At 40.4% G+C, this 12,178-nt stretch overlaps 1 protein-coding gene across 6 annotated transcripts in view; it reads left to right on the top strand.

The window, feature by feature from the left end:
- The window catches only part of myo9aa (myosin IXAa), a 354,781-nt gene that overhangs the window by 204,554 nt on the left and 138,049 nt on the right, over nt 1-12,178 (top strand). For all 6 annotated transcript variants that reach the window (XM_073024759.1, XM_073024757.1, XM_073024760.1 and 3 more), the window contains exons 12-13: nt 6,697-6,818; nt 11,111-11,252. In XM_073024759.1, coding sequence (XP_072880860.1) covers nt 6,697-6,818; nt 11,111-11,252 — 264 coding nt within the window. The remainder of the gene's footprint in view (nt 1-6,696; nt 6,819-11,110; nt 11,253-12,178) is intronic.

Genomic DNA, 12,178 nt, shown 5'->3' with positions numbered 1-12,178 from the left:
ATTTACAGTGACCAATTAATCTACTGGTACATCTTTGAACTGTGGAAGGAAACAGGAGCACCTGGAGAAAACCCATACATTCCACAGGGAAGCAGACTCCTTGCAGATGGTGCTGGAATTGAACTTTGAACTCCGTCCCAAGCTGTGCTAGGTTTGTAAACCCGTGGCTGCTGTGCACAGATTCTGGCTGTTATTTACTCCATGCCATCTTTTGTATGGGTGAAATTATGCTGAAAGGTAAGGAATTATGGCTCTCTTGATATTGCACCTCTTACAAATTTCAGAAATGGTATGTTTGTCATTACTGCTCAACTCTGAAACAACCCTGCTTTGTTATGCATTACAATTAATAGATCACGATCTTATCATTTAGGTGTGTTTGGGGGCAAAATCTTCCCCTGTCTGCTGTTGGCCATGTCTTCAAAGTTATCTGGACACCAGGGGTATTGTAGATTAGATTGGCTTTGTTGTTCAGGATGTCACTCACTAATTTCATTTGATGGAAGGTGATCGAATTGATGTGATTGATGTAATATTGAAAGAGCAGTGCTATCATCCATTTGTTTTATTAGATTATTGCACTCTTGGAAAATTGATTTTTGACTATGCCTTCAGATCCCTCAGTGTCTCTGAGTGGTATACTGAAAGGCTTTAACTTACCTTCACCATTAGCTTTATATTCATAAGTTTCATTGACACCAGCCTACCCACCATCATGGACATATATAAAGAAAGGTGCTAGTAACATCTTGAAGGATCCCACCCACCCTGCTTGTGCACTGTCTGTCCCATTCCCCTCAGGGAGGAGGCGACGTAGCATCTACACCAGGAGCACCAACTCAAAAACAGTTATTCTCCTTGAGCAGTAAGACTGATTAACGCCTTCACCCACTAATTCACCCATGCACACCCCCAACAACCACTACTTTATCACTTCCTTTGTCAGGGTCTCGGCCCGAAACGTCGACAGTGCTTCTCCTTATAGATGCTGCCTGGCCTGCTGTGTTCCACCAGCATTTTGTGTGTGTTGTTTGAATTTCCAGCATCTGCAGATTTCCTTGTGTTTGCTCTTTATGTACAGACACTCTTGTGCCTTATGTACATCACTTATGGACATACATTGAATCTATGTATATAGGCTATCTTACATATTTATATTTGCATTTTTATTATTACTGTGTGCTTTTTTGTTCTGCAAAAAGAATAATGAATAATAATGAATGCTTCAAGAAGATTCAAGCAAGCTAGAGCTGGCCTTCAATGTATCAGCATTTTCAGAAGGCTCACTGCCTCTTCATTTTCTTTAAAGTCTTGTCATTATGATCTTTTTCTTGAATCACCATCAAATTTAAGGACGTGGCCTTGTCTCTAAATTTCTAAACTCAGGATGTAATCCTTTTCCATTTTCTTTATTTTAATATTTTTGCTATAACAGATTATGCATTTCAGGAGTATCTTTCTTCTCCAAACTATGTTTAATACAGAACAGACCTGGTTTCCCATAATATACTTATAAATGTAGTATACCCCAAAGTAGCAGCTATTTCAAAATAGTTTGTGTAAGTACTGTGCTACGTTTCAAAGAGCAATTATGCCCAGTAGAAACTGCTACATCAAGTGTTTGCAGTCTCTCCACTGCAACTGTGGGAACGTTTCACAGCTGTCAGCCTCATGGGTAGCACAGGTGGGCCAATGATGACAATTGCCTCTTTATTTATTTGCCATGGTTTTATTAATTGGCAGAGCAGGCGTGAGGCATCAAATGGCAGCTTCCCCGTGTCAAGGGAAGCTAAAAATCACTTTACATTTTTGTCAGTGACATTGTTTTTGAAACGAGGGCATGTTGATTCAGAAGAATGAGAGGAGACCTTATGGAAACATAAAATTATGAAAGCGATAGATGAAATGGAAGCAGGAAAGTTGTTTCTGCTGGTAGGTGAGACTAGAACTAGGGGACATAGCCTCAAGATTCGAGGGAGTAAGTTTAGGATGGAGATGAGGAGCAACTGCTTTTTTCAAAGAGTGGTGAATCTCTGGGATTCTCTGCTCAATGGAACAGTGGAGGCTACCTCAGTAAATATATTTGAGACAAAGTTGGATAGATTTTTGCATAGTAGGGGAATTGAGGGTTATGGGGAAAAGACAGGTAGGTGGAGGTGAGCCCATGGTCAGATCAACCATGATCTTATTGAATGGCAGAGCAGGCTTGTCAGGCCAGATGGCCTACTCCTGCTCTTATTTCTTATGCTCTTATGTTGATTAACTTCTGTATTAGATATGATGATTGAACGTGTAGCACACTGGCATGGCTTGAAGAGCTGCTCAGTTAGGGCGCCAGAGATCCAGGTTTGATCGTGACCTTGGGTGCTATCTATGTGGAGTTTGAACATTCTCCCTGTGATCATGAGTGTTTCCCCCTACATCCCAAAATTGTGCAGGTTGGTAGGTTAATCAACCAGTGCAAATTTCCCCTGGTTTTTAGGAGAGTGGTAAAATCTAAGGGAAATTGATAGGAGAGAATAAAATAGGATAAATGTAGGAGTAATGTGAGTAGGTAGTTGACGGCTAGTGTTGACTCAGTACTTTGAACACCTGTTTCAGCATTTTTCTCTGTCTATGAATCTTGTTGAAGCTGATGTTGCTGAAACTGAGTTACTTGAGTTGGAATTGAGAATGCTTTGTGGCTAAATAAACTACTCTCCACTTAATTTATTCTGTATTCTGAATGGAAATGTTTGTTGATGCCTTTCAACAACAACAACAAAATGAATTTTATATTGTACAGTGGCATGCAGAAGTTTAGGCACCCTGGTCAAAATTTCTGTTACTGTGAATAGTTAAGTGAGTAAAAGATGAAATGATCTCCAAAAGTCATAAAGTTAAAGATGAAACATTCTTTTCAACATTTTAAGCAAGATTAGTGTATTATTTTTGATATGTATAATTTAAGAGTGAAAAAAAGGAAAGCAGCACCATGCAAAAGTTTGGGCACCCCAAGAGATTTTAGCTCTCAGATAACTTTTACCAACGTCTTAGACCTTAATTAGCTTGTTAGGGCTATGGCTTGTTCACAATCATCATTAGGAAAGGTCAAGTGATGCAAATTTTAAAGCTTTATAAATACCGTGGCTCCTCAAACCTTGTCCCAACAATCAGCAGCCATGGGCTTCTCTAAGCTGCTGCCTAGCACTCTGAAACTTAAATTAAATGATGTCCACAAAGCAGGAGAAGGCTATAAGAAGATAGCAAAATGTTTTCAGGTAGCTATTTCCTCAGTTCGTAATGTAATTAAGAAATGGAGGTTCACAGGAATGGTGGAGGTCAAGTTGAGGTCTGGAAGACCAAGAAAACTTTCCGAGAGAACTGCTTGTAGGATCGCTAGAAAGGCAAATCAAAACCCGTTTGACTGTTTTACTATGCAGCGACACCTGCACAAATATGACCTTCGTGGAAGAGTCATCAGAAGCCAACCTTTCCTGCATCCTCACCACAAAATTCAGCGTGAGAAGTTTGCAAAGGAACATCTAAACAAGCCCGATGCATTTTGGAAGCAAGTCCTGTGGACTGATGAAGTTAAAATAGAACTTTTTGGCCGCAATAAGCAAAGGTATGTTAGGAGGGAAAAGGGTGCAGGATTCCATTGAAAAGGACACCTCTCCAACTGTTAAGCATGGGGGTGGATCGATCATGCTTTGGGTTTGTGTTGCAGCCAGTGGCACGGGGAACATTTCACTGGTAGAGGGAAGAATGAATTCAATTAAATACCAGCAAATTCTGGAAGCAAACATCACACCGTCTGTAAAAAAAAAAAGCTGAAGATGAAAAGAGGATGGCTTCTACAACAGCACACCTCAAAATCCACAATGGACCATCTCAAGAGGCGCAAGCTGAAGGTTTTGCCATGGCACTCACAGTCCCCCGACCTAAACATCATTGAACATCTTTAGATAGATCTCAAAAGAGCAGTGCATGCAAGACGGCCCAAGAACCTCACATAACGAGAAGCCTTTTGCAAGGAAGAATGGGGGAAAATCCCCCAAATAACAATTGAAAGACTCTTAGCTGGCTACAGAAAGCAGTTACAAGCTGTGATTCTTGCCAAAGGGGCTGTTACTAAGTACTGACCATGAAAGGTGCCCAAATTTTTGCTTTGGGCCCTTTTCCTTTTTTGTTATTTTGAAACTGTAAAAGATGGAAATAAAAAGGTAATCTTGCTTAAAATATTAAAGAAATGTGTCATTTTTAACTTTATGCCTTTTGGAAATCAGGTCATCTTTTACTTGTTTAGCTATTCACAGTAACAGAAATTTTGACCAGGGGTGCCCAAACTTTTGCATGCCACTGTATATACTGTCAGTTTTGTGGAGAGTTTCAAAGGAAAGAGGTTGGTGATGGTGGCCTGTTAAGGCAGATCTATAATCTTTAAACTGGTGGCCCTTGCTATCCATGATGAGTGGGTGCTGTTGGGGCTAGTGTGAATCCTGCACCCAGGGAACAAAAGCATACACAACAGGGGGCCTGGACATGTTGACCAACATAGAAGTGAGCTACTGAAATTTCTTTAGGGTGGGGATAGAGACATGCAGCACTGTTCATTTGAGACAAGACCATAAATGCATCTGAAAACAAACTATTCCATTTTCAATTGATATGCAAACTAAGGTCCCAAATATTACATGAAAGTTTTGGGCAATAACAAAAAGCCAAAAAATGTCTTTCAAAATAGTCTTGTCAAGTGTTCTAGCTGTCAGGAGAATAAAATAAAATTCATTAATATTTTGGAATTATGGAGTGACTTTTTCCAGTTACCAGGAGCTCAATGGCTAAATTGTACAAAACGCTATTACTTGAAGTTATTTTGTATTCTTAATTTTCTTAAGCACTTGGGTACATATTAGTCTATACTATACATTTGAAAGTAATATTTACTTACTCAGAGATACAGAGCAGTTAGAAGCCCTCTGGCTTCTGCCCAGTTATACCCATGTGACCAGTCTTTGGAATGCGGTGGGAAACCGGAGCACCTGGAGGAAATCTACGTGGTTTACAGGGAGAACATACAAAACTTCTTACAGACAGCAGCAGAATTGAACGTGGGTCATTGGCACTGTAATGGCATTTTGCTAACTGTAATGCACCTTGCCACCCCAAAGTACAATTTTAAAACTGGACCAAAGGTGAAAACTGGTCTCTGCTAGCAGCTGACTTTGCATTTACAATTCGAAATTCATGTTTGTTTTCCAGATGCTGTTTGTTCACAGATTTCAATGCTTTTCTACGTCTTTTGCCATCCCCACACCCTTCCTGTGCCACAGGGATCTGTCCTGGGACCCCTGCTATTTGTGATTTTTATAAATGACCTGGATGTAGAGGCCGAAGGATGGTTGAGTAAGTTTGCGGATGACATAAAGATTGGAGGAGTTGTGGATGGAGCTGTAGGTGGTCGAAGGTTACAAAAGGATATAGACAGGCTGCAGAGTTGGGCAGAAAAATGGCAGATGGAGTTCAATCCGGATAAGTGTGAGGTGATGCATTTTAGAAGGACAGACCAGAAGACTGAGTACAGGATTAATGGTCAGTTACTTAAGAGTGTGGATGAATAAAAGGGGGTTCAAATCCATACATCCCTCAAGGTCACTGCACAGGTTGATAGGGTGGTTAAGAAGGCCAGTGGGTTGCTAGGCTTCATTAACAGGGGGATTGAGTTCAAGAGTAGAGAGGTCCTGTTGCAACTCTACAAATCTCTGGTGAGACCGCACTTAGAGTATTGTGTTCAATTATGGTTACCTCATTATAGGAAGGATGTGGAAGCTATGGAGAGGGTGCAGAGGAGATTTACCAGGATGTTGCCTGGTTTGGGGAACAAGTCATATGAAGGTTAGCAGAGCTGGGACTTTTCTCTTTGGAACATAGAAGAATGAGAGGGGACTTGATAGACGTCTCCAAGATTATGAGAGGCGTAGATAGGGTGGATAGTCAGTACCTGTTTCCCAGGGCACCAATAGCAAACACCAGAGGGCATATGTACAAAATTAAGGGAGGGAAGTTTAGGGGAGACATCAGGAGTAAGTTTTTTGCACAGAGGGTTGTGAGTGCCTGGAATGACATGCCAGCGATGGTGGTGGAGGCTAAAACATTAGGGGCATTTAAGAGCCTCTTGGACAGGCACATGGATGAAAGGAAAATGGAGGGTTATGGGGTAGTGTGGGTTTAGTACTTTTTTTAAGGATTATATGAGTCAGCACAACATGGAGGGCTGAAGGGCCTGTACTGTGCTGTAGTGTTCTATGGTTCTGTGATGAAGTTATTTTATGTTACCACCCATGTCTAAATTGTTTACTTTTCATGGTCTCCTTATGCTGTAGATCCTTTTCCATGTGACTTACCACAGAGAATATTACCTGGTTTTGTGCTCTTGCTCTCACTCTCATCTCCATTATATTGGCATTTGCCAAAACTCTTAGGCTAACACTTTGAGAAGCAAATCAATACAAGTATAAATGAAATTTCCACAAGTTCCTTGGTGTAAATGAAAGCATTGGTACCTGTCCATTTTGCATCAAAGAAGTGTGTCAGAAAACAGTGGAAGAAAAAGTGAAATGGAAAATCATTACATGGCCTGCATTTTCCTTAATAGATTCCTAGTACTTTGGATTTTGTACTTTTCTAATTCAGACTGAATGTTTTGTGTTGCAGGAGGAGTACAGAGCAGAAGGCATCAGTTGGCATAATATTGATTATATTGACAACAGTGGTTGCATAAATCTCATCAGCAAGAAACCTACAGGCTTACTTCATCTACTGGATGAGGAGTGCAAGTGAGTACCAAGAGTTACTAGATTTAACAGCTTTCTGAGTGGAGTAAATAAGGAGGCGGGGCATCTTAAAAAGCACAGTATTCCTAGTGTGGGCTCACCAAAACTCTGTGTAAGTGTAACAAAACTATTCTTTAACTTTAGTAAGCAACAAAGGCCTACGTACTGCCTTCGAACTACTTGGAGGAGCTGCCTGGAAACTTTTTGATCACGTACAAATTGGTTACAATCTTCAAGTCTGAAGAGAACCCATTAATTTCAACTTTTTGTTTCCTCTGTTTTCTTTCTTTCCATTATCTTTGTTATTTTGCTTTTATTTTTTGTCAGCTTCAATCCATATTTACACACTCCTTCTCCCTCGAACACCATGGACTCAATTTATGTATCACCCTCCATTCTGGCACCTTGTCAAATGCCTTTTGGTAATCTACATCTACAGGTTTCCCCCCAATCTACTCCCCCCTGCCCCATCCTTTCCAGCAACTTTGTCAAGCATTATTTACTTTACATAAAATGTTGTTGACTCTGCTTGATTGCATTCGGCATTCCTAAATTATGAGTCATTTCCTCTTTGATTATTGACTTGCACACCTTCCAAAAATAGATGTTTAACTATAGTTTTCCTCCCCTCTGGAACCACAGAAGTGCTCTGGCTATTTTCAATCTTCTTTTACCCTCCTGAAATTTAGGAAGCTTTAAGGAACTTCAATGGCTTCACTCTCTGCGCCTACTTCTTTTGGGTGCAGGCCGCAAGGTCCAGGTGATTTGTCCACCTGTGAGATTCTAAAATACTCTATCACTTGTGAATGAGATTTTGGAAGTTTCTTTCCACTATATGAAATTAGTTAATCTATAATGGATATTTGCAGTGTCCTCTGTTGTGAAGACCGATGCAAAAATTGATATAACATTTTTGTAAAATTTTTGCTTCTTATTCTTAATTCACCAGCCTTGTTCTCCAGAGGTCCCACAGCTATCTAAGCCACCTTCATCCTGTTTGTAAATCAATAAAAACTTGTTTTGATATTTTGTTTCAAAATCAATATTCTCCATTATGAACTTCATAGTTTTTAGATGCTAGATCCTAAAAATTCCCAGTGCATCACCCTAGCACCTGTCCTTTTGTTTTCTGCCAGTCTTTTCTACACCCTTTCCAGCTTAACAACAATATCAAAGTGTTTGGAATACAGTGTCCAGCTAATTGACCTTGAGGTTACTTTCAGGGACACTTTACAACTGATGTTCTTGGTATTATTTTTTATTATTTGCACAGTTTGCCTTCTTTTGCACGTTGGTTATTTGTCAGTCTTCATTGGTTTATGTGTAGTTTTTCATAAATTCTGTTGTATTTCTTTTGTTTCCTGTGAATGCCTGCAAGAAAATCAGGATAGTATATGGCAACATATATGTACTTTGATAATAAATTTACTTTGAAGTTTGAATTTTGAGTCACTAACACGTTTCCTTGAGCCACCCGCACTTGCTGCAGATGGGGTCCACCAATTTCCACGTTGCATTTGCATGTGCTGCAACACACAGCTCAAACCACATCATCAAGTTTGCCGATGACATGACCGTGGTGGGTGTCATCAGCAAGAACGATGAGTCAGCTTACAGAGAGGAGGTGCGGTGGCTAACGGATTGGTGCAGAACCAACAACCTGTCTCTGAACGTAAACAAAACAAAAGAGATGGTTGTTGACTTCAGGAGGGCACGGAGCGACCACTCCCTGCTGAACATCAACGGTTCCTTGGTAGAGATCGTTAAGAGCACCAAATTTCTTGCTGTTCACCTGACGGAGAATCTCACCTGGTCCCTCAACACCAGCTCCATAGCAAAGAAAGCCCAGCAGCATCTCTACTTTTTGCGAAGACTGAGGGAAGTCCATCTCCCACCCCCCATCCTCATCACATTCTACAGGGGTTGTATTGAGAGTATCCTGAGCAGCTGCATCACTGCCTGGTTTGGAAATTGCACCATCTCGGATCGCAAGACCCTGCAGTGGATAGTGAGGTCAGCTGAGAAGATCATCAAGGTCTCTCTTCCCGCCATCACGGACATTATGAAGGGCCCCATCCACCCCTCATACAAACTCTTCTCCCTCCTGCCGTCTGGGAAAAGGCACCGACCGAAACATCTCACGACCAGACTATGTAACAGTTTCTTCCCCCAAGCTATCAGACTCCTCAATACCCAGAGCCTGGACTGACACCTTACTGTCCTATTGTCTTGTTTATTATTTATTGTAAAGTTTTTGTACTGTGTCATGTAACACCATGGTCCTGAAAAAAAGTTGTCTCATTTTTACTATGTACTGTACCAGCAGTTATGGTCGAAATGACAATAAAAAGTGACTTGACTTGACTTGGCATTTACAAGACATTACCTGACCAGCTGTTTATTGTAATTAATTATGTGTATTTATTTGTTTAATTAGTTTATATTATATTTCACCACTTCAGGCATGTAGAGTTTGCTCACACACTTGTTGGAACAACTTTCCAAAATAAAGTCAGCAAATTAGAGTTTGAAGATGAGACTAATAGATTCTAGAGGTCACAGGATACTACTATAATAGCTGACGAAAACAAAATTTAACTGCACACTGGTTTGATTCATTGAATGTAATTATGTTGAAACATCCTTAACTTTGTGGCAGCATATCTCCAGGATACACTCTGTATAGATGTTGAATTTTTGCACTCTTGGGGCCTCCATTGGTTGGGCTGGACCAGGGATGTTGTGACCTAGCTATTGTATGCAAGCCAGAACAGAATCCAGGGCAGTACGTTATGGAGGGCAAATTGTTGCCCACGCAGCAGGCTCCCCCTCTCCATGTAGCTGATGAGTCCAAAGGAACAGCAGAGACTGATACATTTTGGCACCAGTGGTGTTACGGGTGTTGCCAGTCAGCATTGAACTCAATATAGGACTGCCTTACGGACTTCAGCTCCGGATTTTTCCTTGGAGGTTTACTCCTGAAGCCCTTTCTGTGAGTGGGTATACAAGCAAGGCAGCAATGATTTGAAATCAGTTTTCCTCCTCCAAAATGAGTGCCAGTCACTGCTGATAAGCCCCAACTGCCCAAAGCGACTGGTGTTAAGGTACACGTAACCCGGTTTTGTCCCTTCTCCTGTCAGTAGAAACGGTTCTGCCAGGTTTAGTAGCTAAGCTACAAGTGAATTTGTACTATTCTGCCTCCATCAAATTGCTAGCTGCATTTGACACATACCAAAACATTTGAAATATTTTGATGTAATTTTGACTTGAATTCTGAAAAAGTATTTTGAATGTTTGTGTTTCCCTCATTTTCTTGGTTAAATCCACAATGAGACTTGGCAGTGTTTTTTTTTCTGAAGGAATGGTCAGGGTTCCTGTTAACTGTCTTTTATCAGCCTTGTATCATTAAATGGTATAAAATGGGTTCAATTTGATTGATAGTGTTAATCAAATCTGGAATCAGAAAGTAGTAGTGCATGGTCATGCGAGTCGAGTAAGATGTTCTCTTAAGGGTTTGTCTATGGTTGGGCCCTCAGATGGCTTCAGAGGTCAATCTGAGATCCATATATTCTGAGGCAGTGTGGACACAAGTAATTGGTGCCTGGGATTAGTGGATGGGTTTTTTGGTTGGCCAAATTCTCCTTTTGCAGCTGCCACCTGTTTTCTGCAGCACAACAGAGGTCACTCTCGTGTAGCACAGCTCCCTATGAACAGATTTGCTCCAGGTGCATCTGTTGAGTGTGATGTCTTCCCAGTTGTTAAATATATTCAGTCTGATTTTGATGTTATCTTTGAAGCATTTCTTTTGTCTACCAGGGGCTCACTGACCTTCCTTCAACTAGGAGTAAATAATCTGTTTTGGGAGACATAAGTTAGGCATCCGGATGGCATAACCTATCCATCAGAGTTGGTGTTGGAATGTAATCCTGTTGTATAATGTCTGATGAAAGCAAACTTGAATGCACAGAGGTTTGACTAGTTGTAATGATTTGTTTGCTGATGGACATACTGTAGTTTGCTCATTGCCAGACAGATTGCATTGATGTTAAAAGTGCAGTTGTGTTGTTGTGTTCAAGTACATTTCTGGCAGGAGCTGATGAATTGCTGGATGGAGATAGCCACAGGGTCCAAATGGCTTTGATCAGGTCTATTTGATTGGCTAAGCTTTTCCACAGTACAGGAGATGTATTAATGTTTATTTATGTGTCTAGGCTCCCAAAATCACAGATCATTCAGTAGCAATGATGCTGATTTCTGGCTGTGATTTTTATATAATTATTTATCATTTATTTCAGTTTCCCACAGGCGACAAATCAGACGCTGCTTGACAAATTCAAGCGACAGCATGAGGGCAACAACTATATAGAGTTCCCAGCAGTGATGGAGCAAGCTTTTATCATAAGGCATTATGCAGGGAAGGTCAAATACCAAGTCAAGGTTGGTTCTGTGTGAAAAATTATCATTTTATTAACAGTGAGCTACTGACTTCCATTCTGTGTTTATTGTTACAATTTGTAACCATGTTGTAAGTTAAAACACTGACAATGTAAATACATTGAAGGTCTAAAATGTTTCAAAGTAAAGGCTGTGCTATGTTTAATGTTGAGAATATTTATGGATTATATTTATCAACACATAATTAGAGTATTTCATGATTATTAACATAAATTTCAAAATCATATTAGCATACTTTCAAAATTATATTAACATGTAATAAAAGAAAACTCCAGCTCCATGGCTATGTGTCTGGGAGCATTTCAGTTGCTGCGCAGGCACGGATCCGCACAGCTTAGAGGAATCTGCTTGAGTGAGATATATTCACTTTGAAGGGTTGGAACACTATAATAATGTGGAGACCAAAAGGATTAATTAATGAGCAGATCAGATCCAGTGGATGCCTTCCCTCAAGCATGATTAAACTACATTCAAAAATTTGCTGGAGCTGTGAAATAAAAGCAGAAAATGTTACAAAGCTTCAGCAGATAAGGCAGCATCCATGGAAGGAGAAGAGGAATTAGGGCTTTAGGTTTAAGTCTTGGAAGAAAGATGCTAACTCCCTCTGTGGAATAGGAGGTGCTGAATTTTTTGGATGGTCTAAGAGCACCATGAAAAATTTGATTCTCCAAGAGTCAGGGCCAAATCCCCTAACCCCCACAACTGCACTCCCGTTGTCTCTCCAAAATGTAGGGAGCATTGAGGGTGTGGGTTAGATGTATAGTGGGTGAGGTTGTATATAAAGGGTTATTAAGGGATAAAAACCAAAGCAAGAGAGATAAATTGAGAAACGGGTTATGAGCTCATCCATGACCAAACTGAATGTTAGAAAGATTCAACAATTGATAACCTGTCAAACTTTGAAGGGC

The sequence above is a fragment of the Hemitrygon akajei genome, chromosome 21 (genome assembly GCF_048418815.1).
Source record: "Hemitrygon akajei chromosome 21, sHemAka1.3, whole genome shotgun sequence".
NCBI lineage: Eukaryota > Metazoa > Chordata > Chondrichthyes > Myliobatiformes > Dasyatidae > Hemitrygon > Hemitrygon akajei.
This window is presented reverse-complemented; position numbering and strand designations above follow the sequence as displayed.